Here is a 27,713-nt window from a genome sequence, read left to right as displayed (position 1 = left end):
TCCGTGCCTAGTGCCAATAAGAGGCCCTCACACCTCAGTTTTCCCAAGAACATTCTAAAGACTGTGTGGCAGGAAGCTAGGAACCTCAGCTCCAGCTCCAGTGCTGCCTAGGAAGTGTCCTGTGGTCAGGACACTGCCACTGCTAGGCCTTCTGGGCAACCATTCCTTGAGTAAAACTCCATGGTAGATCAGATCCCTTTGTCCACAGGAGAAAGTCCCCCACGCTCCATCCTCTCTGTGGTGGTCTCGGGGTCCTTACGGTTGGACATGTGTTTGTTCCACATGAAGTGATGCTGAACCTTTAGAGGACTGGTGTACATTCATCGTGGCTCCACAGACCTGCTGTCTGCATCAAAATGGATTTAAAGATAGGCACTCACAAGAAGAGATCCAATAGCCACTAATATATTTAAGTGTTGTCAACATCATTCCCATACTAGTTAGTTTTAACTAAAATTACCTGCAAAGGGAATCCTTAAAGCAAATTTTTTATGTATATGAGTGTTTCGCCTGCATGAATGTATGTATATGTACCATGTGCAGGGCCAGTGCCCTCAGAGGTGAAAAGAGTCTCAGATCCCCCAGAACTAGATTATCAACAGCCGTGAGCCATCATGTGGTTGCTGGGAACCTCTGCAAGAACAACACGTGTTTTTCATTGCTGAGCCATCGCTCTAACCCCATGGAAAGAGAATCTTAGTGAGGAATTGTCTAGCCCAGGTTGGCCTTTGCGCTTGTCTGTGTGTGAGGTCTTGATTGCTGGGCCATCTAACGTCCTAGCGAATTGTAGGCAGCATCATTCCCTAGGCATGGGGTTCTGAGCAGTGTAAGGGAGACGAAAATGCAAGCAAGGAGCAACCATACCTTGGTTTTCTTTCTCTGCTTTCAACGGTGGATGAGGTGGTTTGCGTTCCTGTTTTGACTCCCTACAGTAATAAACGACAGTCTGGAATTATTAGCCGAGCAAACCCTTCTCTCCCCTGCGTTGTTTATTGTTATTTGTCATAGCGACGGAATAGAAATTGGATGGTTACTTCTCATGCAGCTACAGACACTCAAATTCCAACCCCAACGGTACCCACAGCTCCTCACTGTTGTCTGTGGGGTGTGTTAAGGCAGAACCATTCTGGAATCCTGCCGTGTACTATTTTCTAAAGCTACGTTAGCCCTCTGTGACTCGGCAACTCAAATCCTAGGCTTTATTCAAGATAAAGTGATTCCACATGTTCACCTGCATGCACGCACAAGACCTTTCTTGGGAGTTTGATCTCAAACACAAAACAGCTTAACTGTCCATCAGGAGGGACAGATATGCAAATGTTAAGACATTTGTGTAAGATCAAATAGGAGGAGAGAGAAATAGTTCCACCGAGCAGCACCACTTGAACTCACAGCCTTGATAGTTAGAAAACAGATACTGCATCTTGTGTGGTTCCTTTAAGCCAGTCTAAGATGGCAGATGAGATTAATTACTTCCGGTATGAGGAGCATTGCTGGGGAAGGAGACTGTAATGGTGGATGTATCTGCCCGTGCAGGTTCACTGAAGTGCTCTCTCTCTTTTGTGTGTTCATGCCCCAGTGAAGGCAATTGGAAAGATTAGTATATTAAAATAACACATATTCTGTGTACTCCATCTGCATGCCTGCTTTCATGTAAGTGGCATTTTAGATCTAGGGACATGTGAGGCGGTAGAAATTGGAGCATGGAGCATATCATATATTGTGATGTCTATATTGATTGGCTTGGACACAAGGGGTTTAGCTACTTCATTGAGAAACACAGCAACTCACATTTCTCAGAAGAATAGTCTAGACTCCAGGGTTATCATAGAGGAGAAATGTAACTTCTGATGGAATTCGGTAGAAACTCTAACTGGCTTCTCTCCGCAGGAGTGGCAGCTAGAGAAACCGCCCAAGCTCTGAAAACATTGGCCCAGGCTGCCCGAGGAGTGGCTGCATCCACAAATGACCCCGAGGCTGCTCACGCCATGTTAGATTCTGCCCGGGATGTGATGGAGGGCTCTGCCATGCTCATCCAAGAAGCCAAGCAGGCCTTGATTGCACCAGGCGATACAGAAAGTCAGCAGCGGCTAGCCCAGGTGAGCCTGGGAACCGGGAACCACGGTCATGTTTTCCTGGCAGGAATTCTAGGGACTCGGTAGGTATTTTCAGATCCTTTCCAAGTGTGTGTGGTAGCAAGCTGGACCATACGTGATGCTCACAGTTATGTCTTACTTAGCATTTCCCACATTAATGTGGCATCTACTTAATTCACAGTCAACAAGTGACTTGGGGGCTTTGAATTCTCTCCAGCTCGGGACTCCAGACATAGCATGCTTGCTCAGGGCTTGAGTCTTCTTCACCAAAGTCTTCCTAGTGAAGCAGATATAATACAGGTCCAGCTACCTAAAAGTCCCTTAACCTCTTCTGCTGATTCTTCAGCTACAATGAAACTAACTGGCTAGGGGCAATCTGGATGGTGTTCTCGACACGGGACTGGGAAGGTATCTTAGAACTAAACAAAATGTCACTGCCACTTCCCGGCTTCCCTTTTAACTGAGGCGACCAGAGCTTGCAAGCAGAGAGTCATTTCAGTATTCCTGAAAGACAGCGTGTGGGCATCTTCACCAGGTTGGGCTGGTTGTACTGGAGCACCCTCCTTGTCTATCGTGAAAGTGAGGTCTTGAGGTGGGTGAGCCCCAGAGGGTCAGAGAAGAATCAGCCACTGGTTTAGCTATGCTCCCAAGAACTTAAGTATAATTTCAACCTTGGGGACCTTAGCAGGACTCCAAATAAGGGAGGCATTTCTGTTTCATTTAAGAGAAGGTGCCTATGCTTTAGGACCTGGCCTGATATTAGAGAATTCTGTGTTGGGATTCCAGAGCTCATCCTGGCCCTGGGGAACAGGTAGCACGTACAGCATTTAGGCTGTTACCCCCAGCCCCAGGATAGCAGAGACCGGAGACCTGGCCGAGCTGATTTAGCTTAGTTAACAGTGTTGGGTGGCTGCCAGTGAATCATTCCCATGTCGGTGGCAGCTCTGCTTGTTTTCTCTGCTCTTTCTCAACAAACGTGCAAAGGCATTTGTGCCGGAAGTGGCTTTCTTAAGGTGTTTCCCTCCCTCTGTGTGTGCAGGTGGCGAAAGCCGTGTCTCACTCCTTGAATAACTGCGTGAATTGCCTCCCTGGCCAGAAGGATGTGGATGTGGCCTTGAAGAGCATCGGGGAGTCCAGCAAGAAGCTGCTTGTAGATTCGGTGAGGTCCTTGTGTGGGAAGGGGTACCTAGTTGCTGTCCACCCAAGGAGGGAGCATGACTTTCCCCTTCCTGGATCTCTGAGCATCTTTCTCTTAGGAGTCCTGATATTCTGCCATTTTTCTGTTTACTTTCTGGTCAACAAAATTCCCAAGGGAGGAGTTGTCGAGGAAGAGTTTGTACTGGCATGAGTGCACATGTATGTGCAGTTACATGCATGCATATATGTGCTCATGCCTCTGGAGACCAGAGGACAGCTTCAAGTGTCATTCCTTGGGTGCCTTCCACTTCTTGTTTGAGGCAGGATCTCTCAGTGACCTGTAACCTCAAGGCTAGGCTGGCTGGTCAGTGAGTTTTCTCTTCCCACCATGACTGGGGTTACAGGTGTGCATCCCCACTCCCAGATTTTTATGCACGTGAATCGAACTCCAGGCTACATGTTCATATGGCAACCCCTTTACCAATCGAACCATCTCCCGGACCCCCGGGGTAGAGCTTTTAACATTAACGCTTTTTTTTTTCTTTGAGTATATATTTACTCGAGTCATCTGAGTGGGACAGAAAAGAGGCTGTGCTCATCTAGGTCTTTATCAGGGCATGACTGATGGTGACAGGCAGTCCAAGGACAGAGGGGCACCTACTCAAGACTAAGAAAGAAGGCATCATAAGGGTTTTTGCCTTGGAGCCCTCTCCTAGCCCACGCTGAAGGGGAAGCATTGAACACATTTGTCTGCTTCTGGGTCCAAGAGCCTAGAGGTGTGTGTGAGTGCTTAGTAGCGTCTGCAGCCTTGATGGCTGTAATCCCACAAGTGACACTGTGCTGGGAGTGTAGCGCCCCTCCCCCCACTTTAAGTTATTTACAAGGACCACTAATAAAACAAAGTTGGTAGTTATTTGATAAGAAGAATGGATTCGAAGTTGGCTATCATCAACCTCTTAGCTCTGAAAAGCTCAACCTGAGAGTTTGTGTCATAAGAGACACACAAGAGGATAGAGACTGGATCCCAGAGTTGAGTTGTCTGGACATGAATTCTTACCCTGCTGTTTCAGGGAGTGTCCATGACTGGACAGTAGCTGCTTTCACCACATTTAGCCTCTGGTGACTGCAAAGTAGGTGTTCCATAAGTGTGGTTGGATGGATGGATGGATGGATGGATGGATGGATGGATGGATGATAGATGGATAGATGGATGGATGGAGGGAGGGATGGATGGATGGTGACGTGTTGAAGGCCCAGCTTAACATGGGCTCACACTGCATAGCTTTGTATAAACTAGGGGCATAACCACTCCAGGGTGTAGTTGCGGGAAAGATTTTTATTGTATATATAAGGGAAATTACAGACAGAGGTTTCTAGAGGAGTCCAGAGCAGGGAGAGAAAGTGATAAACTGAACATGGCCAGCAGACTTGACCAGGCCATGAGATGAGGGGGATGGGATGGGAGAGAGGAAGTTGAAGAGAGTAAGTAAGTCAAAGTGGGGGGTGGGGGGTCAAGAGAGGAAGACAAGAGAGAGAGGAGCGAGCAAGTACGTGGCTGAAATGGCAGGGTCATGAGGAAATGAGAAGCAGAGTGAAGGAAGCCTTGAGCTGGAGTTAGCCGAAAGGGTGGGCTGAGAAGAGCCACAGGTACTTGTTATCTGAGGCAGCCTGGAAGCCAGCGTGCTCTTTGGTATGCTGATAGGCACCCCAGATAGCCATCTGTTTCTCTTGGACCTGCCATCCTCTCCTTGGATGACTCAGAAGCACATCCCTGGGCAGTCACCGTTCCTTCCACAATACCGTCCTTCACCCCCTTATGCAAGGTAAAGCTTCCCATGGCCTGTGCTTTTTGTCCTCATAGCTACCTCCAAGCACAAAGCCTTTCCAGGAAGCCCAGAGCGAGCTGAACCAGGCTGCTGCTGATCTGAACCAGTCTGCTGGGGAAGTCGTCCACGCCACGCGGGGCCAGAGTGGAGAGCTGGCGGCTGCTTCTGGAAAGTTCAGTGATGACTTTGATGAGTTCCTGGATGCTGGCATTGAGATGGCTGGCCAGGCACAGGTAAGCAGGAAGGCGGTTTGCATTGCTCCCCTGAACCTCCTCACCCTGGTAGACCCGCCAGCTGAGGGCAGCCAGGCGAGTGGGAGACAGCATCCTATAAACAAGCCACATCACCTTCCTTGACTGCCTTGGAAATTCTGTGACCTCACAGGTTTGGCATGCTCAGCCATGGTGGGGATGGTGGTGACTTTTCCCACGGTCCATCCGCAGAGCCTATTGCATTGGTGCAGGGTCGGGGGTGGGGAGGGCATCAGGAGCAGAGAGAATTTTTATCAGAGGTGAGGTGGGCTAATACACAAACATGAACACACATATGTGTGTATTTGTAGTTTGGCAAACTCACTTAATGGATTACATCTGGTACTTTCAGATGATTAAAAATGACCTCATTCAGGTAGAGATGAGCCACTGGGAACATGACTGGTCTGGCATCAGATAGCAGGACTGTTTTTTTTTTGTTGTTGTTGTTGTTAATTTGTTTCTTTTTTTTTTTTTTTTTTTTGAGGTCTTATGAATTTTTTTTGAGGCTCTATGAGCCCCCTAAAAAGATAGCCAGGGTACTTTTTGCTATATTTTCTACAAAAGGTAATTTGTCAGTTAGCAAGCTGGGTGAGAATTGTGTCCCTTCCCCAGTTGGATACCTCCGCGATGCTGTCAGCTGTGAATATCTACACAGTGCTGATTGCTTGTGCCAGGCTGGGATGTGCAAGATGCTTGACAACTCCAGCATTGTTGAGCAAGATGCTCGAATCATTGCCCAGTCTGGGCACTGGGGCAGCTCTCATCCTCCCCTTCCTGTCCCATAACACTCCCATAGAACACGAAAGCCAAACTCCAGGCTGACCCACTTGGACATGGATTTCCTTCTGCCACGTGCATCTTGCTCTGAGCATCTGTTTGAGGATGCGTAGACTGTTTTCACATCTGCAGACCGACTTTCCTGACATAGTCTATGCCTCCTCCTCGGGAGTTGTTCCTCGCTTACTGAGAGCTTCCTGGGAAGCTGTGGTCAGTCCCAGCTGACTCTGCTTCCTTTTGACTCTGCAGACGAAAGAAGATCAGATGCAAGTGATAGGGAACCTCAAGAACATCTCTATGGCATCCAGCAAGCTGCTGTTAGCCGCCAAGTCTCTCTCGGTAGATCCTGGAGCTCCCAATGCAAAAAACCTCCTGGCTGCGGCTGCAAGGTAGGAGCAGGACGAGATGTGCTTTGTGGGTGTGTAAAGGGTTCTGTCACGGTTGAAGGGTTGTGCCAGCATCCTGCCACTTCGGCTGAGCAAAGAATCACTGCTGTCCTTGTTGTCGGGGGTAGAGTAACATGTACTTTTTCTGTAAGTTGATGGAACTTCTGGTGTTCTGTAAAAGTAACTCATTCCTGTATTTTGGACCCACTAAGAATGCCTTCCCTCTTTCCAGATGGCCTCTTTGGTTCTTACTTAGACTGCACTGTCTTGTAAACATGATGGTTTAAGTCGATTTTTTTCATGTTCATGTATAGTGTGGTGTGGGTGTGGGTGTGTGCATGTATGAGTATGTATATGTGCATTCAGGTGTATGTTCACACATATAAAAACCCGAATTGGATGTTGGGACTCATCCTTGACCATACTCTGTTGGTCTTCCCCCTTTTTCATTGATCAGCGTGTCTTAGTCAAACCCAGAGTTTGCCAGTAGGACTAGTAGTCTCACTAGCCTCCTTGCTCTGAGGCACCCCTGTCTCCTTCAGCCAGAACTAGACTGACGTGCAGGCCACCACGTTCATTCTGTACTTTACGTAGGTTCTCGGAATCTGAACACTGGTCCTCAAGATTGCTCAGCAATCATTTGAACCGCTGAGCCATCTCCCCGGCCCATAAGTGGGTTGATTAAAACAACATTATGTTGTTCAGATTTTGCAAGAAGTATATGTTCACTGCAATAGACATCGGGACATACTTAAAAACAGTGCCCAAGCCATTCTGTAGACACTGGGCACGTACTACACACTGGCATCTGTGTTGGATTCAGTTTTAGGTGTTCTACCCATCACTTGCAGGAGGGCAGTGGTTTAGGGTCGATAGGATGACAACAGATGTACACTGTTGTTGAGCTGAATTAAAGTGTGAAACAGAGTTTGGGGTGAGTTCAGACCCTTCCCCCACTCACTCAGGGATGCACTTGGGCTCCGTAGGTAGGATTGACGGCTGCTCTGTGTGGCCCTGGGCTGCTGTGCTGGCCCAGGACTGACTCACACAGTTTCACACTCATTTTCCCACACTTCAAGCAAAAGCTGCGTTGTGATTCTACTTATTTTGAGACAGGGTCTCTCTGGGTAGCCCTGGATGTCCAGGAACTCCCTATATAGACTAGCCCGGCCTAGAACTCCCAGAGATCAGCTTGCCTCAGCCTCCCCCCTATCAGGATCAGAGGCATGCCCTTGACTTGCATTTGATTTTTAACTTGGTGTTTGTTTGTTCTATTTTGTTGTTATCCTGTCTTTAAGCTGTCTGAGTTCAAAACCTTGAATTCTAATCCAAGGTGCTTTAATAGTCTTCCTGCCCGGTCAGATGCTCAGATGGCTCAACCTGCCCAAGCTTGGCTACCTGTAAAGTGGGGTGTAAGCACCAGCTGCCTTCAACAGGTTTTAGCTTTTATACTGCTAATAGTGGCATCCTGTCTTTCCTCCCTTGTTGACGTGAGTGAATTTTTTAAATTTTTTTTTCCTCTGACAATGTATATTGACAAGAGCAACCTAAGGAAACGGTTTTATTTGGGGCTCAAACTTAAGGATAGAGTCCCTCGTGGCAGGGAAGTCATGGCGGCAGGACTTTGAGGCGATCGGTCCCATTGCCTCTGCTCTCAGGAAGGAGATCGATGAATGCTGGTGCTAAGGCCCCAGCCCATGGACTGGTGTTACCTACAGCTAGGGTGACCTCCTCATCTCTGTTAGCACAATCTGGAATCTTCCTGTCAGGCATGTGCAGTGCTGCCCCAGCTCATGGACTGGTGTTACCCACAGTTAGGGTAACCTTCTCAGCTCTGTTAGCACAATCTGGAATTTTCCTCTCAGGCATGTGTAGTGCTTTGTCTCCCGGGCGATTCCAGCGCCTGTCAAGTTGACAGTCAATCTGAGCGATTGGAGCAGCAGGTACATGTAGTGGCAAACAGTAGCCAGAGCCACAGGGGACAGCAAAATTCACCTCTCATCAACCTGCTCCAGTCTGTACTTCACTTGTGATCGCTCTGGTAGAGCAAAGGCCTTTCCTTGACAGTGGGTGCGGGGTCAGGGTGGGTGTCTGTTCTATTTGGACCCCCTCTTTGAAAGGCTTCTTTTTTTTTTTCTTACTTTTTTTTTCCTGCCAAGAGCCTTTGGGAAAGATGTTTCCAGGTGTCTGAACTCCAATGTTTTTTTTTTATTATCTTCATTTTTTTGCATCATTTCCAAGTTGTAGTCTCCAGCTTTAATGAGCTGTTCACTCTCTTGAGCTGTGGGAAGAAGGGGAGAATATAAATTGGCTTTTTAAAAGCAAACCATAGAAGGCCAGACAGACCAGAGAAGAGTGATGGCTCCAGGTATCCACAGGCCCCCTGGTGGTGGCTCTGAGAGCAGGCGCCCAGATGGAAAATCTCAGCAAGTGACCCAGCTTTCAGCCTGGAACTTGAGGGTTGGCTTTGGGGTTTTTTTTATTTTGGTTTTTTGTTGTTGTTGTTGTTTTGAGACAGAATTTTTCTGTGTAACAGCCTTGGATATCTTGGAACTCGCTTTGAAGACCATGTTGGCCTCGAACTCACAGAGACCCGCCTGCCTCTGCCTCTCAAGTGCCACCACCGCCTGGGGAGCCTGAGATTTTAAAGCCAAGAAGGTAGTCAAAACATCTCACTTGAAAGTGTGGAATAGAAGTGACGCGATGATCCTAACACCTCCTTTATGATTTCTTGGTGTATTTTGGCTCCTTCTGCTCCTGGGTGGTTTCTGGTTCCTCAGCAGGCACTCCAGCCAGATCCAGGAGTCGGGCAAACTTTGTCTGTTTAGGGGAGCATCTGTTCATGCTTGTTTCATAGGTTCTTTGTAAAAATGTATGTTAGGGGCCAAGGCCAGTGCTGGGTGCTGGGTTCTGGTTGTTAGGTACACACACAGGCTCATACAGATACCTAGAAGGATGAACAACAGGGTCCTCTGTCTTCAGGTCCATAGTCCTCTCCCTTCTAGCGACAGCCCAGCCCTGCTTGTTCCTCTGGCATGGCTCTGGCTGGCCTGTCCTATTGCTGTCAATCTTGCTGTACCACTTGTTCTTTGGGGCTCTGAGATCCTTCGTGCTTTGGGCATAGAAGTTGCTTTTGAAAAAAAAAATACTGGGGTTATCTTTTCCTCACCTCTGAACCCCGCCTCAGTGCCTCAGGGGGCTGAGAGCCCTCATCTGGCTCCTCCCCTCCCTGGAGCTGGTCTCTTGGTCTGACACTCCTGGAACTTGGGCCTGGAATGGAAAACCAGTCTCGAGCGGGAGGAAGGGCCCATTCCCTCTGAGCATGGTCCCCACTGATTGACATTAGCATGCATCACGCTGGCCACAGATCAGCCGACTGATTGTTTTCTTATCTTCTGAGGGTCTTCCCTAGGAAATGGAGGCTTCTTGCATCCCCTTGGTTCCTGCTAGAAAGGCTTCTTTCTATCTCCAGAGACTGTGACAAAAGATTACCGTGGATGCTGCACAAAGGGAAGATGGCGTGCACCCAATAAAATAGAAAAATGTAAATGGCAGCTTCTTCTCTTTGTTCTCATCCAACACGTTCTCAGCCTTTATCCAGCCAGAATCTAACTCAGCATAGATTCTTTCAATGTCCTTAGTCCTCATTCAAGCCTTTGTTTGTACAGAACCCCAGCTCCATGATTGAGGTTGTTGGGTTTTTTTCCCCATGCTTTTATCTCGTTATTGTCAGCAATTTATCATGTTCTGCCTGACGTCATGTCTGTCTCGATGTCTTCCCTTTTCTCATCTTGCTTCTTCAGCCAGATTGTAAAATACAATTAACAATAGAAGCTCAGAGACTGATTGGGGATCAACCTGAAGACTAGAAAAGCAAAGCAGTCAGTCACTGGCTCTTACCTCGACCTCAGTCCAAAAATGGTAATCCTGCCTCCAGGAATCTCAGAATGAAACTGAGAGCTGTCTCCTCCCATCTTATAAATCCTCTCTAGTTCTGGGATTAAAGACATGCGCTGTCCTGGTTTCTATGGCAACTAGTGTGGTTACTGGTATTAAAGGAGTATGTTACCCTTGCCTGGTCTGTAAGGCTGACCAGTGGGTCTGTTTTACTCTCTGAACTTACGGCAAGCTTTATTTATTAAAATACAAATGAAATATCACTACAAGATTGTCAGTACCTTGCTGGCCTAAGATCTCCAAGCCTTGGGCATGATAAGGCCCAGGGGATGCTTTCAGAGAAATTGACTCCCTCTCTCTTCCCTTCCTTGCGGAAGAGACTAGTCATGTTTTGTTTTTCCTCCAAGTTCCTTAACAGGTGACTGTTTGCCTTGTAATAATTCTAGCACTGCATAGTAAGACTCAGGCTCCAATAAGTAGAGAAAAAAAATCCCAATGAGATCTACCAAACTTGAATTAAGTCTGTTCAATAACTCTGAAAAGAAAGGATTTTACTTTAGAACCCCCCTTAACCTCAGAGGTTGCAGATCTCCATTCCTTAAATACACCTAGATAAAAGACAAAGCATAGGCCAGACAATGGCACACACCTTTAATCCCAGTACTCTGGAGGCAGAGGCAGGTGGATCTCTGTGAGTTCAAGGCCAACCTGATCTACAAAGTGAGCTCCAGGACAGCTAGGGCTGTTACACAGAAAAACTGTCTCAAAAAACCTAGATAGATAGATAGATAGATAGATAGATAGATAGATAGATAGATAGATAGATAGATAGAGCAAGCACAAGAAAACACAATCTGTAGACTGTAAAATATAACTGTTTAACCTACATGGAGGGGGTGTGCATGCACATGTGTGCACACATAGTTATGTATGTGCATGTGGAGGCCAGCGGTAAATGTTGGGTGCCTTATTCAGCCTCTCTCCATCTTACCTCTGAGCCAAGGTCTCTCATTGAGCATGAGCTCAGTCTCAGATAGATTGGCTGGTCAGCCAGGCCCAGGCATCTTTTCATCCCTGCTTCCCCGGTGTTGGGATCACTGGTGTGCACCACTTCATCTTGCTTTTTATGTGGGTGCTTGGCATCTGAACTCAATTCCTTATACCCACACAGCAAGTACTTTATCAACTGAGCCATCTTCCAAGCCCTAATGTTTTTATATTAAGAAATAAATTAATGTCCATTAAAAAACTGTGGTAAGAATAATAGTAACTATAAGATCAGGCATTTTGAGTTTGCAGAGCCCAAATCCAGCTTGTTTTGGTGACCTTTTTTATTATAATATAAATTGGTCAATGTATAGTTTTTTGAGATTTATTTCAGTTTACATTTTAAAGCAATATTATAAACTCACTATTAACCTTTTTATGCATTTTAATCTATCATTTGTACAGGGGATGGACTCACACTATTTAGACCATTTTTTTCAATAGTATTGTATTTAGGCATATATCATGAATATTCTAGTACATTAGCAATGTGTCATGCATTATGACTTTTACTGAGCAGCCCCAAACCTTGTTATGTTCTGTGTCCTTATTTAGCAAGTCCTTTATTGGTGCATAGGTAGGGTCCCTGCTCATTCTTTGCTGGAAAAAAAAATCACTGCTATCTTGTGAAATACGTAAACGTTACTTCTTGTTGTCAAGTATTTATTTACCCCTGGACCACTGAGTTTCTATAGCTCTGTCATGCAGACTCGAAGATGACTTACAGAGATTAATCATACCGTAATTCTATTTGATCATGGCTCAGTTACCTAGGTGACTTGTTTAGAAGTGCAGTGCCATGCCTGCATTTTTGTAGTTTGTCCAACCCCGAACCTCTAATCTGCCTCGTTTTCTTTGGTGTTTTGTTTTGTGTTGGTTTTCCTTATCTCATCTTTTAGTTTGATTATTTTTCACGGCTACAAAAATAAAAGACGAGGAAAGGGGTCTCTTTCTCCCAGCTCTGCATCCTCTGGATTCGTGAGTTGTAAACACTTTCTAAGTGGAAAACGGCTCATGTAGTTGAGCTTGTGAACCGAGAGCACCTATGGTTGCTGTACACAAGATCAGAAGGTCAACATCTCACAGGGTGGGAATAGGTTCATGAGCCCCGACCCTCGTCCGAGGGACTGTAGGCGGTTGGTGGCTCCTGGTTGGGAGAGAGCCATGAGCACCTACCCTTGTCTGAGGGACTGTAGGCGGTTGGTGGCTCCTGCATGAGGGAGAACTAGGTGTCCTTAAGGGCGTGGCTCCTGGTAGGTGGATCAGCTCAGTAAATAATTCCACATCCATGAGCGTACAAGCAGCACAAATTAAAGTGGATGGGCTATTATTTTTTTAAAGAGGCAGTGAGGTAAGGAAGGATCTGGGAGAAGTTGCAGGGAGGAGTTGGGGGTGAATATGGCCAAGATACATTGTAAGAAATTCTGAGGAGAAATTAATAAAGAATATTTTAAATAAAAATAATAACAATAAATTTAAACCAGATAGGGGGTGAGAAGGTGCCTGCTGCACAAGTGTAAGGCTCTGCGTCGAGATCCCCAGAACACACATAAAAACCTGAGTGTGGCCACTGACTTCTGTATGTGAGCCTAGTGCTGGCCTTAAGGGAGGGTGGGGCATCAAAGAGAGGCAAAGACAGATCCTGGGGCCTCACTGGCAAGCTAGTACCAGCTTCAGTGAGAGACCCTGTCTCAAAATAATAGGCTGGAAGGAGAGTAATAGAGGAAGACAGCGAATATTGACCTCTGGTCTCCAGGCACATACACACAAACATAAATACGCACGCGCACACACTCAGAAACACATCTAAGGAGGAATGGATTTGATGGAAAGCTTCTGTGATGTCTAGAAATAAGCTCTAATGATCATGTGTTCACAATTCAGGACATTCTCTACGCTTTAGTTTGCCTGTCCCCTCAGAATTGGGTCTTGAGAAATGCCAAGCAGGGTGTGGCATTGAGCTCTCTGAGGAACATTTCTAATGCATACATTGTGGACTGTGCCCTCCCAGGTCACTGAAGCTAGGGACGGCCACGCCACCTTGGTCTTTCTTCTGCTGCTTACATGGAGGAAAGCATGCTTTCTGGTGACACCATAATAAAGCACTTGACAACAAGCCAAAGCATCCATCCTACAACCACTATTTTAGGGTTCTCTCTTGAGTCTGAGAATGTTTTTTCTCTTTTTCATCCTCCCTAGCTAAGCTTAAAATTAAAAGCAATATTTGATTGCGTAATTCAGCTAAATGCTTCTGTTGGCAACATCGTTTTCCATCTAATTTGATATTCTGTGGCAAGCTGAAAAGCCTATTGAACTAATAAAATGAGGATCTTTTCTATTTAGATAGTGTTACTAACCACATGAGTCTTGCCTGTTCTAGGTTGCTCATCAGCTGAGGCAGGTAGGAAGCATGAGTAGAATTCCGAGCCCTGCCAGAAGTTTGGACCTGTCATAGTCCTGCAGAAGTGGCCTTGGGGTCCACTTTAGAGCCACACAGGCAGGCATGGATTTAAATCTTTTTATCTATACTTAATTTGTAGCTTCCTCATAAGGAATCATCACATCTTTTGGAGCCTTCATTTATGAAACATAAGAGATTTATTGCTTTTACTGACACACAGTATCTGTATATATTATTGACACAGTAGAACAATTTAATACATGTGTACAGTGTGCAGGGATGATATCAGTGATTAGCATTTTTTGTGGGGGGGAGCTGGAGATAGCATTTCTTTTTGTAGCCCTGGCTGTCCTGGAATTTGCTGTGTAGACCAAGCAGTTCTTGAACTCAGAGATTCTTCTCCTTCTTCCTCCCGGGTGCTGGGATTAAAGGTATGGGCAACTACCACCCAGCTGGTGATTAGCATTTTTAATGCCTAGGTATTTATTGTTTCTTTGCAATTTCAGACTTATTTTTTAATTTTTAAAAATTGTATGTGTGTGTGTATTTCTATTTGAGAGTGGGTGCCAGTTTGTGAGCTACCTGACACAGATAGTAGAAACGAAGCTCGGGTCTTTTGCAAGAGTAGTGCTGTCTCTTAGTCACTGAGCCATCTCTGTGGCCCTTTGAGACTTACTATAAAACTATAGCACTGAAGATAGTGTGATATTAGAGAAAGAATAGACCATTGGTCAATGGAACAGAATAGAATCCAGAAGCAGACCTTTACAAACACTGCCAACAGAATATAATTACAAGAGCAATTCAGTGGAGAAAAGTTGTGCCAAAACAGACTTCCGTTTGTCCCTAAACTAAAAACAAAACTTCAGCTTCTATTTCCCCCCTTGTAGAAACTAACTCAGAACAGAACTTGAGTTGATAAATTATCCATAACCCAGGGCAAGGTAAGCCAGGGGCTTCTCATGGTGGAACAGAAAAAGAAAATTAGGTTTGCCTTTTAAGTTCTGAAAGTAGAAAATAATACCAGGGGCTCTGATATAACCCTATTGGTGTTAATAAAAGAAATAGCTATTTCAAAGACTAGGGCTTGGCTACTCAGACCCAGTCATTCACGCATCCTTTACCGCAAAGTAGAGATTTGAGGTCCTTGGCAGATTTTACTTTCTGCTTGTAGTATTTGAAAATGATCAAAATATACCAAGGCTATCCGAAACATCCTGACTGGATAATCTTGTTCCTTAAAGACTGCCATTGAAGGGTCCTGAAAATGGCGTCAGTACGGTCTTTTTGCTGTTTGCAGCTTTATTGTCTCTAATGAATATATCAAAAGAGAGTCCTAATTTCTTAAGGGAACTATTAGAGCCCTTGAGAAATCAGAGGAGTAATCAGAAATAAGGTAGGGAGTCTGCCTTTCCTCTTCCCTGGGTGTGTTTTGTTGGGGTTGTATAGGGAGAGCTTGTGGAAGAAGCCTCATGGGATCACAGCCTAAATAGTCAGTTACTACCTCTGCCGAGGAAAATGCTGAAATGTGTAATCACATAAAATAGTAAGATGAAGCAGTAACACCTAAGCCCGTGTTCCCTTCTGTTCCTGCCCTAGAGCTGTAACAGAGAGCATCAATCAGCTCATCATGTTGTGTACCCAGCAGGCCCCTGGGCAGAAGGAATGTGACAACGCCCTGCGGGAGCTTGAGGTGAGTGTCCTGGAAGACTTCCGGGGATGGGAGCACTCTGCACTTGTGTCTGTGGGTCTCTATCCGTGTTTGGTGACTGTCTCTTTTCTGGCTTCGCCTTCTCTCTCTCCTAGGAGGCTGGGAGGAGCTAGAGAAAATGGCATTTTGCAATATTTTTTGCTCATGTTCCTTTTCTATCTAGACCAACATGTATTTTATAAAAGAATCTTTGAATTCAAACAGGAATTCATCGAGTATAGATGACCTATGAGCAAACTTTGCCTACAAAGTAGAGATTATTCTCAGACAACTGGGAGAGATAAAGAGGCTGGGGCTGAAGAGGGAGTTAGCTCGTAAAAGACTCGCCACAGACAGGAGCTCCTGAGTTCTAGCCCCAGACCACACATGGCGATGGAGAGGTGGAGGTAGACTGGTCCACGGTCCATGAGGCTTGCTTGCCAGACATCCTGGGGATTTTGTCTCAAAACCGAAGTTGATGGCACCCGAGAAATGACACCTGAAGTTGACCTCTGGCCTTCATACTGTTGGCAGATTTTTCCTTGGGCTACCAGTTCACAAAAAATGGCACAGAGACTTATTATTAATTATGAAAGCTCAGCCAATAGCTTAGGTTTGTTTTTAAGTAACTCTTAAAACTTAAATTAAGCCTTATCTTTTAGTCTATGTTCTTTTATGTGGCTCTGTTACCTTGATCCAGTATTGCCCATGCTACTTCCTCTGTATCTTCTGACATCTCTACCCTTCTTCCCAGCATTCTCTGTGCCTGGAAATTCTGCCTGACTATTGGCCATTCAGCTTTGTTTTAAGCCAATCAAAGCAACACATCTCTATAGTATACAAAAAGATTATTCCACAACATTATACTCATGTGCACACATCTTTACACAAGCAAGCACACGTGATTATTTCTACATACATTTATTCTTCCACACACAGGGAACACACTGGAGGAGGTCAAGGGGAGTATTTGCCACTGCATAACTTAGGAGGTTTTTAGTAGTGCTTGAGGGTACCTTTTGACTTGTATTTATGTGTGTGTTTATATTTGAAATTCTTCATGTTTCTCATCGTCTGTAGGTAAAGAAAGCCAATTGTGCATACCCCTGTGTAAATCAGCCCTTATCTACAAAGATCTGATTGAATGGGCCCAGTGGTCATCTCAGTAGACATGGATTGTTTGTATCTATTGTTCTTCTGGTTGTCTGCATGGCTAGCATGGGTCTGACTCAGTGGGAGTACACATGGCAGCTTCTAAATGCTTGGGCCCTGAAGATAGTGATCAGCAGAGTGGAAGTGAAAGGGGTCCAACAGGCAGGAGTGAAGCCTTGAAAACTTCTGGGAATGCTTCTTACATGGTGTTCTAGTATGCTCTCTGTTGCTGTGATGAACGCCATAATCAAGAGTCTGATTTGGCTTACCAGGTATAGTTCCTCATTGAGGGAAGCCAAGGCAAGAGCTCAAGGCAGGAGCTTGAAGCAGAAGCCATGGAGGAGTGCTGCCTACTGGTTTCCTCCTAGGCTCTTGTCCAGCTCACCTGTCCTGTACAGCCCAGGCCTATCCGCCTCCTAATGGTGCCACTCACGATGGACTGGGCCTTCCTCCGTCAATTAGTAATTAAAGAAAATGTCCCAGAGACATGAGACGTGCCCCCAGTACAGTCTCAGGAGGCAGCTCTTCAGTTGGGGTTCCCTCTTTCCAGATGTGTTGGGTTGACAACCAAACTCAGCCGTCAGACATGGGATGTTCACTGCTCTAGCATGGCCATTTCAGTTAAAAAATATGGCGCCCCGGCGGTGGTGGCACACGCCTTGAATCCCAGCACTCGGGAGGCAGAGGCAGGTGGATGGCTCTCTGTGAGTTCAAGGTCAGCCTGGTCTACAGAATGGATTCCAGGACATCAAAGGCCACACAGAGAATCCCTGTCTTGAAAAATTAATATATATATATATATATTTATAATGACTCATGGGCAGTTGGTCTAAATAAGATTTGTTAGCATGGGTACCCTGTGCTTTAAAGGTGTCCTTGGTTGCCAATTTGGTGGCTTCTAACTAGTACTGAAAAGATTTTAGTTACCCAAGAAGAGGCTTGCAATGAAGTTCGCCCCCGCCTTGCACAGCCCGCTTTTCCGTATCTTTAAATGGATGTGCATCAGCAGCTCCCGTTATCCCAAGTGCACCCTGTGGAACTCGGCTGCTTGTTGTTTATTGACTGTGCTCCCAGAGGCTGCTGACCCTAGTGTGCAGTCTATTGATGATGAGCAGATTCAGGGGTCCACCCCAGGCTGCCAGTCACTGGAGGAACTCCTCCTGGTTGCTAATCCAAGATTGTTGCTCTGAGAGAGCTGATGACTTTTTTTTTTTTTTTTTTTTTTTTTTTTTACTGATTTGGAGAGACAGAGGAACCAACCTCTACCCATTTCCTAAATGAGTACCTAAACAAGAATAGACTTTTTCTATACTGCTTAACCCAATAACAAATGAACCATCCCAATAGACCATCTTTGGGAATCACCTTCTTCCATGTACTTCCATTAGAAGGTTCCAGGAATGAAATATTGGAATCCTTCTTAACAGTGGATGAGTGAACGAATGTGCACTTGTAATGAAAGCTCTTCAGAGTTACCCGGTGGAGAAATTGTGGTCGCCAACCATGAATATATTGCTTTGCATTAACTTCCAATTTCATTTTGAAAGTTTCCCTGTAGACAACAAGCTTCTGATAAACTGAACTGATGGCCCCACTGTGGCAACGGTAACCTGAGGCTCCCACCCCGTTATTGTCTTTGCTGGCAGGGAATCTGAGGTCTTGACCTGATCTGAGTTCCTCCTACACTCTAAATGAATGCGCATTCATGGCCCTTGTCCTAGTCCAGCAAGGGGTAGGAATGGTTACATTTGACAGTGCGTATCCTCTTCTGTGCCTCTGGCTCACTTTCTAAGTTGTGTTCTCCTTTGTAGACTGTCAAGGGGATGCTGGAAAATCCCAATGAACCTGTGAGTGACCTCTCTTACTTCGACTGCATTGAGAGTGTGATGGAAAACTCCAAGGTGAGTCTGTCTGTGTTAGTTACTTCCTCACGGCAGTGATAAAATACCCAACAAAGGATAACCTCAAGAAGGAAAGGTTTATTTTGGTGTAAATTTGAAGGCACAGCATGATGTAAGGACCGTGAGATAGTCTAGTCATAATGCTTCTACAGGAAGCAGAGAGAGATGGATGCTGGTGTTGAGTTCAATTTCTCCTTTTTATGACGTTCAGGACCGTAGGCCTGTGGATAATGCCACCCACATTTAGGATGGGTGTTCTCTTCTTAATTGACCCAGTCTAGAAACTCCCTTCCAGACATGCCCAGAGCCTTATTTCCCTGATGAGTCTAGATCTATGAAGTTGGCATTTGGTATTAACCATCACACTGGGCCAAAACACAGATAGCAACATCGATCCTCAGTGGGGAGACATTGAGGAATGCACCTACCTCGCCACTGGGTGACCCAATATGGGGAAGCCTTGTCATTCAGCTCCTTGCTCAAGTACTCCTCAGCACTCAAAATATTGCAGATCCATGTAGAAAGCCTGGGAAACACCAACTGCCAGCCCCCAGCCCCAAGATTTGAGGTCTGTGCATTTCTGAGGGTCCCTGTCCTGTCTCTGGTCTAGGAACCCTCCTATGAAAACCACCGTTTGTATCATATCATAGATGGGCCTCCCTGGGAACCCAGTCATGTGTTGTCTGTTCTGGAGGCTGAACTGCAGTGGAAAGTCACCCTGTGACCTTGCCTTTCATGAAAGGCCCTTGTCATATTTTGGTCTGTCCAGTCATAGCATACATTTTTTAGGGGAGTAAACATTAGAGGTTTTGAGTGACTGGAAAGAAAAGTATTGCAAAACTACCACAGCTTCAAGGCCTTCCTCCATATTTCCTCAGTAAAGTCTGATTCCTTACTATTTAACTGAGTGACGGTGGTAATGGCAATGGTAAGAGTCCTTTGAGGGACAATAGTGGAGGAGAATGCCTACGAATCAGAAAGTGACAGTGAGGCACCAGAGAGACAGTTGCCACCTGACCTCAGTCCTGGTACCCGTGCATGCTGGTTTCCATCACTTCTGTCTTGGAGAACCATCTGTATTGATGATGTCAAGAGGGCTCTGTTTGTGTTGGGCTAAGATGAGAATACCCTCTGTTCAGCAACTTGCTTGGAATAAAGGGCTATGTAAATATGATTTAAATGCTTAAATTCAGAAGCTTCCCCCCTTTTTTTGAGACAGGGGCTCATGTAGTTCAAGTTGGTCTCGAATGTGCTGTATAGTCAAGGATAACCTTGAGCTTCTGATTCTCCTGCTCTTTCCTCCTAACTGCTGGAATTGCAGATGTGCACCACCACAGCTGGTTCCTTTGGTGGTGGGTGAGGTTACGAAAGAGAGTAAGATTCTGTATTTACAGATGCTTCCTAGCTGCTTTCCTCTGCACATCTGTGTGTAAACTCAATTATTTTGTAAATAAGAAATTATAGTAGTTTATTTTGCTTCCTCTCCCAAGTGGCTTATTGTCTCAGGAAGAGCCCTGTATCACATTTGAGACTTGACAAAGCCATCTCTCACCCAAGGGTGAACCCTTTCTATTCCATCATCTGTGGCCCTGGAGAGCACAAACTCTCCTTCTGGGACATGCCAAAGCCCACAGAGAACAGGACACCAGATGAGGAGAGATGCTCTGCTTTGCCCATGAGACCTTCTACATGATCTCAGAGGACATATGACCTCCCTGAGCTGCACACTGACTCAAAACCCTTATCAGCTGGTATGAGGCCAAAGAAAGAATATGCCAGTGCTTTTCAATAAATCTAACTACTTAAAACATAAATTTTCAGTTGATAAATTAATCGTGCCAGGAACAGTATGTCTTCTATTTTCTGGCTAGAACTTCAAGTCCAGCTCCCTAAGTGTGATTTTATGTTCTTGGAAGTAGGTAGTTGTCAGATTGGGCCATGTGTCTGTGAGAGGCTTTATATAGATTCTTCCTGGTCATCTGTGTGTCCTGACTGTACCTCCTGGAGATACAAATAACCTTTGGATGCAAGGTTTATACTTTTATTATGTATTTATCTTCATCTAACAGAAATGATATAATTCTCTTGAATCTCTCTTGGGCACAGTAAAGGCAAAGATGACAAATGCTTTAAATTAAGTACCCTTGAGTATTAAAGACTACAACTCCTGTAGCCTTGGGTTGGAATACAAGCTCAATGACTGGTTGTTGTTTTGCAGGTTCTGGGCGAGTCAATGGCAGGAATTTCACAGAATGCCAAGACTGGGGACCTCCCTGCCTTTGGGGAATGTGTGGGGATTGCATCCAAGGCTCTCTGTGGGTTGACAGAGGCGGCGGCCCAGGTGAGAGCCAGTCCCCTGTCCATCCCTTCTTTCCAGCTTGTGCCCTAAGGCAAAGCCCAGACCCCTTAAAGCTGCCTGCTCCAGCTCCCCAAGCTCTGACACAGGAACCATGGAAAGGGTAGTATACTTGCTCCAGCCCCCCAAGCTCTGACATAGGAACCGTGGGAAGGCTGGAGGCTGTTGGGTGGGAGGGGCATATGGGCAGGCTACCAGCCAGTGTTTCCATGCAGGAGTGGGGAGGACAGTGAGCCCCCATGAGCACTGCAGATGCAGCATGCAGAGGTCCCCTCAGACTACACAAACTTATCTTCTATTATCTAGTTCCCAGCACAGCCAAAGGGAACCCAAAGCAGCAGCCTTTTCTGGGAGTGTCCTGTTGGGATCCAAATGCTATCTTGTTGTTTTTGGAGTTTTAGTTTGTTTGTTTAGTTTCCTTTCTTTGTAAGCAGAGACTCCACGTTGGTTTCCCAGCCGCCCAGACCCGAATACTTACACAAAAATTATATTAATTACAACATTGTTTGACTGATGACTCAGACATATTTCTAGCTTTCTCTTCTTAAATTAACCCATTTCTATTAGTCTGTGTATCACCATGAGGCTGTGGCCTACCAGTGGTGTCTTTCTCCTTCAGCAGCTACATGGGGTCTCTGACTCCGCCTTCTTTCTCCCTGCATCCAGTTTAGTTTTCCCACCTAACTCTATTCTGCCCTGCCATAGGCCAAAGAGGCTTCTTTATTAACCAATGGTGATAAAACATATTCACAGCATACAGAGGGGAATCCCACATCATTTTGTTTTCTGAGACACCTCATTCTTCTCACTCAATTGCCTCAGCTAAGATGCTAACTGCTCTTGGAAAGAGTGACCTAAACAAGGACATGTTAAGCTCGGTGTTGGGAAACCTTTGGGTAGCAAAGGCCCTGGCACCGTCTGTCTCAGAAGCTCCCTTTGTCAGTCTACACCAGCTTTCAGGGCAAGTATCCTCATGGTCAGACAGTGGCTGCCAGAAGCTGTGCGGGCTACATCTGTCCACATCCATGCCCCATAGAAGAACGTCTCAAAGCCTTTTTCTTAAGAACAAGGAGGCTTTGTTCCCTGATGCCTACAGCAAAATCTTGATGGTGTGTCAAACCGTCATAGGCCCATCTGTCACCATGCACTCATTGGTGAGAGAAATGGGCTTACTTTGTGCAGTTGTGCTGAGGAGTACCTGAGCTTGCCAGCTACGAGTACATCACAGACCCATTGTGTACACTGCGGACCATTGTGTGCACTGTGGACCATCATGTACACTGCGGACCATCGTGTACACCATGGACCATTTTGTATACTGTGGACCATTGTGTATACACCAGAGACCATTGTGTACACATACACCGCAGACCATTGTCTCCCATGGGCTCATGGAAGAGATGTGGAGCCTGATGTGTACTTTTGCTTTTCCTTTTCCAGGCTGCGTACCTGGTTGGCATCTCTGATCCAAACAGCCAGGCAGGCCACCAAGGCCTGGTGGACCCCATCCAGTTTGCCAGGGCTAACCAGGCGATCCAGATGGCATGCCAGAACCTGGTGGACCCTGGCAGCAGCCCATCACAGGTAACTGGGGAATGACGATGGATCGTGTGATCTCTTAGGCGTCTCTGGGTGGGCGGTGGGAAATGGGCACCTGTGTGGGAAATGGGAATCCTGTGTTTTCAGAGCTCACAGTCCCAGATGACTGCAGCTGTGCAGATAACGACTGTCCTCGCTCCGTTTCTGTTGCTGCGATGACGTGCCCCAACAAACAGCAACTTAGGGGAGAAAATGACTATCTGCCTTCCATTTCCGGGTTTCAGTCCATCATTGAAGGGAAGTCGAGGCAGGAACTTCCAGCAGCTAGTTATGTCTATGTCACACCACACTCCAGAGCCAAGAGTATGCATGTGTCCGCTCAGCTTGCTTTCTTATACAGTTCAGGGCCTGACCCCAGGGAATGGTACCTCCCATTTCCAGACATCAGTTAAGGCCATCAAGACAGTCCCCATAGGCACGCCCACTGAGACTCTTGCCAGGTGACTGTAGGCTGTGTCAGGTTGACGGATGAGCTAGCCATCACAGTGATGGAAAGTAATGTGCAAACACTTGCATATAGGATTCTGGGATGCTACAGAGTGAAGCAACCCAACAGGAGTCATGAGGAGCTTCATGGCTGTCTATTGACAGCTTGTTCTCCGCTCAGCACTAAGAGGTCTGTATAAGTGAGACCTGACCTTTGTCCCCTTTGGTTCTCATTCCATTGGGCCGTTGGATTGGGCTATGATGGCAAGATAAAGGATTGTTCTAGTTTCTGTGGCTGTGATAAAACACTCTGAAGAAAAAAAAACTTTGGGGAAGAAAGGACTGATTCCAGCTCCCGTCCTAGAGGAGATGTCATGGCAGGAACTCAGGTAGAAACCATAGACAGATGCTGTTTACTGGCTCCTGCACTGGCTTATGCTCAACTGCTGTCTTATATAGCCCAGGCCCAACTGCCTAGAGATAGTGCTGCCCCCCCCCCCCACACCCATTGGCTGGGCCCTCACAGACCAAGTATCAATCAAGACACTCTCTCAAAGACATGGCCACAGTCCGGTCTGGCTGAAGAAGTTCTTCAGTTGAGGTCCCCTTTTCCTAGATGACTCTGGGTTGTGTCGAGTCAGCAATAAACACTAAGCAAGACAGAGAGGTGTCAGGGCAATTGTCCTCGGGTCATTTCAGAGATGGTGGCACTGAGGCAAACCTCAGAGTTGAGGTCAGAAGCCACAACACAGAAAGGAGCCAAAGAAACATTTGAGGAGCAGATAGTGTGTGTCAAATTCCATGGTGCTTCTGGTGTCACGGAGATCTGGTTACATAGGAAAGCAGTATGCACTGAAAAGAAAGAGGACTGGGTGATATGGGGTACCATGGGCAGACCTGGGCGTGGCATGCCTACTATGAACTTAGGCCAGCATTCGTAGGGCAGTACCAGGGCTTGCAGACCAGAGCACACAATCAAATGCCCCTGTCTAGCCTCCACCAAGGGAAGTCTCTGGTTTCAAAAGAGTATCTGAGCTGAGGATGGGGGTGGAGTTGATAGATGGTCCACGGACTATAAGTCGCTACCTACAGCTTCCCCGAGGGGGAGGAGGGAGAAGTGCGTCTTGATGCTAATTATAGCCACATAAACATGTGTTCTCCAAGGAGTTGGCCACTAGCAAAACGTTGCTGTTCATCACTAGAAAAATAGTGATGGCCTGTGAGTATCTGATGCATGCTGAATTTCAAAGACTTGGTATGAGCAAACACTTATAATATCATATTGCTATTTGTAAATTGATTGTGGTAAACTATATATAGACTCCATTACTTAAATTAGTTTCTCTTGTTTTTCTACTCATTTTAATGTGCCTGCTGGAAAACTTTAAGTCAGGTGTCTTAGGTCTTAGCCTGGGGCCTGGTCTCTGGAGTTTCCAAAGACTAGCTGGCCGTATCCCCATTAAGACTGGGGCCAGCACACCCCTGCTCCAGCACCCCTTCCCTTTTCTATTTTCATTCTCTCTTGCTTCGTGTTTCTTGCTCTTTCCTTCCTCGGGGTGACTTTAGGGACAACAGAGCTAGACGGACGATACTGCCCAGATTCTAGACATGCGAGTGGCAGAGAAACCCAGACTCTCTGCACCAAAACGTGTGGGGCCCCCTTCCAAGCTAGCTCCATGCTTTGTAGGTTCTGTCGGCTGCCACGATTGTCGCCAAGCACACCTCAGCCTTATGCAACGCCTGCCGCATCGCCTCATCCAAGACGGCCAACCCTGTGGCCAAGCGGCACTTTGTCCAGTCCGCCAAGGAGGTCGCCAACAGCACCGCCAACCTAGTCAAGACCATCAAGGTAGGTCACTGTATTGCAAGGTAGGTCATTGAATTGGTCCCTGTACAGAGCTGGGAAAGGAACCGGGCTGAAGCTGTCTCCTCAGATACAGGGGTTGTATGACATTCTTGATGTCATGAGTGGGGAGGGCCTGCTTACTAATCAGGAATCATCCACCAGGAAAGCCCAACCAACTACATCTCCACTCACCTCCATGGTGGTAGGGGAGCCACTCCTAATTCTGTCGCTAGGAGCTTAGGGCCTGAAATTAGGGGCCTTCCTTAGTGTTGTGTGTGGGTACAGCCTGTGTGTCCATAAACTCTGTGTACTTGGTGTGGTCTTGAGTGGTCGAGTAGAAGGTTGTGCTGTTGTTGCTGGAGGCTTTAGAACTGAAAGATGATGTGGAAGGGAAAGGGAATGGGAAATTATAAAACAACTGCGTTATTAAAAATCATTGTGGAGCTGAAGAGATAGTCCCGTGCTTGCCATACAAACACGAGGACCTGCAATCACACATCTCCACAACCCATATCAAAACCTGACGCGTTAGTACACGTCTGTATTCCCAGCACCCCTTACAGCAAGATGGGAACTCATGGACCAGCTAGCCTGGTTGGTGTGTATACCGGCAAAACAACAAAAGAGATTGTGTCTCAAGAAACAGCTCAGCAGGGGGAAACCCAAACCTAGAACTGACCTCTTACCTCCACACGTGCACACGCCTAGAACTGACCTCACACCTCCACATGTGTACACGCCTAGAACTGACCTCTCGCCTCCACACTCACACACGCCTAGAACTGACCTCTCATTTCATGTGCACTGTAGTGTATTGATGATGCCCACACTGACACATATTAACATACATAATCATTTAAATATTCCCTGTGACATCCATGATGTTTATAAATGTTTAGGTTCCCCCCTGCTTGGGGCACCAACTTTTTTTTTTTAAGATAGAGCATCTGTCTTTCTAAAAAATCATCTTTGTGTGTAAGTCCATGAGTAGTTGAGGTGTCAGGGAGGCAGGCTCCCTTGCAGTTAGGAAACTGAGTTGGTCAGGCAGTGGTCCTTGTAGGTTGGGACCTCTAAGCCAGACCCGTACACATATCAGGCAGTGACCTTGTGGGGAAACAGCCAAAACCTGGACAGCACAACACAAACACCCAGTATCTTCTCAGGCCCCTCCCCAGCCTTCAAAAGACATTGTTATAAGAAGCATGTGAGGGCTGGAGAGATGGCTCAGTGGTTAAGAGCATTGCCTGCTCTTCCAAAGGTCCTGAGTTCAATTCCTGGCAACCACATGGTGGCTCACAACCATCTGTAAAGAGGTCTGGTGCCCTCTTCTGGCCTGCAGACATGCACACAGACAGAATATTGTATACATAATAAATAAATAAATATTTAAAAAAAAAAGAAGCATGTGAACCTTGCAGTGCTGAAGGGAAGAGGATTATTTGTTTGTTTATGATTTGGGGTGGTGCTGGGCGTCAGACCAGTGGCTTTGTGCACGCTAGGTAAATGAGGACATGACCGCTCCAAGATTTGATTGAGGAAACAGTTTTTATTGTAGATATGAAAGAGAGTACAGCCAGAGGGATCCAGACTGAATGGGGGCCGTGGGAGGAAGAGGGGAGAGAGAGAGAGAGAGAGAGAGAGAGAGAGAGAGAGAGAGAGAGAGAGAATATGAGAGAGAGAGAGAGAATATGAGAGAGAGAGAGAGAATATGAGAGAGAGAGAGAGAATATGAGAGAGAGCAGTCGGACCAAGAGGGCAGCCGAGGACCAAGAGAAGAACTGAGAAAAGTGTTGCTGAATTGGCAGGGTTATAGATAAAGAGAAGCTGGGGGAAGGGAAGCCAACTGTCTGGGTTACAAGGCTAAGGAAGTTTAGGGCAGGGGGCCATGGTGAGAAGAGCTGAGGGGTGCCCCCGGTGCTGAGCAAGCCTGAAAGCCTTTGTGCCCTTTGGTATGCCAATGGACACCACACTTCCAGGTTTCCCTGCGACCTGACACTTGCTCTATCGCTGGATCACACTCCCAGCCTGACTTCAGTAAGAGTCTACAACCTCACTGTAACTTGGCCTTTTTTTTCTGCAAAAATCACTGTATGATCCCATGGAGAAGTCAGTCACAGAGTGAGCTTTGCAGAGGCCGACAGAAAGAGCATCCATCCGGCCTAGAGCAGCTGGAAGCTGACTGTTGAGAGCCGGGCCAGTTAGCCCAGTCAGCGGTTCCGTAGCTATCTTAACAAAGAGTCATTTTAAAAACACACAAAAGCCCCATGTGTTTGAAGACAACAAGAAACTAGATGGGAAATGAATAAACAAATTAAATCCAGTGTCCTGGTGCTCTGGGAGTCTTGCGGTAGCTCATCTCCCTGGCCATCACAGTTCATGACATTAGCAATTAACAATCTATGCTTTTAAATATGTATTTTATGCTTTGTGTATATCACTCATTTCATCCACACATATAGGCTATGTTTATCATGACCATTTTGCTGATGGGGAACCGGGGCACAAAGAGGTTAAATAATTGCCTAGGTAAACCAGCCAGGAAATGACAGATGAGAATTCAAGTCCAAGCTCCAGAGCCCCTGTTCTCGGTCCTGGCATGCAGTTGGGCTCCCTGGAAAAGAGGCAATGAACTCACCCCTCAGCCTGGGGAAAAAGCCCTGCCTGTGTTTACAGAGCTTGAGTGTGGGGGTTGGGGATGGAAAGGACAATGTTGCTTGCTGCATAATTAACTGTTCTTAGTTAAAAGTCTAGGGGAGGGAAGACATCAGAAACTCTTGCAGCTTCTCTCTCCTGCAACTTCTCCCTTCTGCAACCTCTTTCTCTCCTGCAGCCCCCCTCTCTCTCCTGCAGCCTCTCTCTCCTGCAACTTCTCCCTTCTGCAACCTCTTTCTCTCCTGCAGCCCCCCTCTCTCTCCTGCAGCC

The 27,713-nt window shown here is 46.4% G+C and overlaps 1 protein-coding gene across 4 annotated transcripts in view; it reads left to right on the top strand.

Annotated features, from left to right (window-relative positions):
• The window catches only part of Tln2 (talin 2), a 428,435-nt gene that overhangs the window by 306,853 nt on the left and 93,869 nt on the right, over positions 1-27,713 (top strand). For all 4 annotated transcript variants that reach the window (XM_050125928.1, XM_050125904.1, XM_050125914.1 and 1 more), the window contains 9 exons: positions 1,891-2,099; positions 3,136-3,255; positions 5,095-5,292; positions 6,340-6,479; positions 15,421-15,514; positions 18,475-18,564; positions 20,783-20,905; positions 22,361-22,504; positions 24,633-24,794. In XM_050125928.1, coding sequence (XP_049981885.1) covers positions 1,891-2,099; positions 3,136-3,255; positions 5,095-5,292; positions 6,340-6,479; positions 15,421-15,514; positions 18,475-18,564; positions 20,783-20,905; positions 22,361-22,504; positions 24,633-24,794 — 1,280 coding nt within the window. The remainder of the gene's footprint in view (positions 1-1,890; positions 2,100-3,135; positions 3,256-5,094; positions 5,293-6,339; positions 6,480-15,420; positions 15,515-18,474; positions 18,565-20,782; positions 20,906-22,360; positions 22,505-24,632; positions 24,795-27,713) is intronic.

Source organism: Alexandromys fortis, unplaced genomic scaffold (genome assembly GCF_014885135.2).
Source record: "Alexandromys fortis isolate MF-2015 unplaced genomic scaffold, M_Fortis_MF-2015_v1.1 scaffold_22, whole genome shotgun sequence".
In the NCBI taxonomy this organism is placed as follows: domain Eukaryota; kingdom Metazoa; phylum Chordata; class Mammalia; order Rodentia; family Cricetidae; genus Alexandromys; species Alexandromys fortis.
This window is presented reverse-complemented; position numbering and strand designations above follow the sequence as displayed.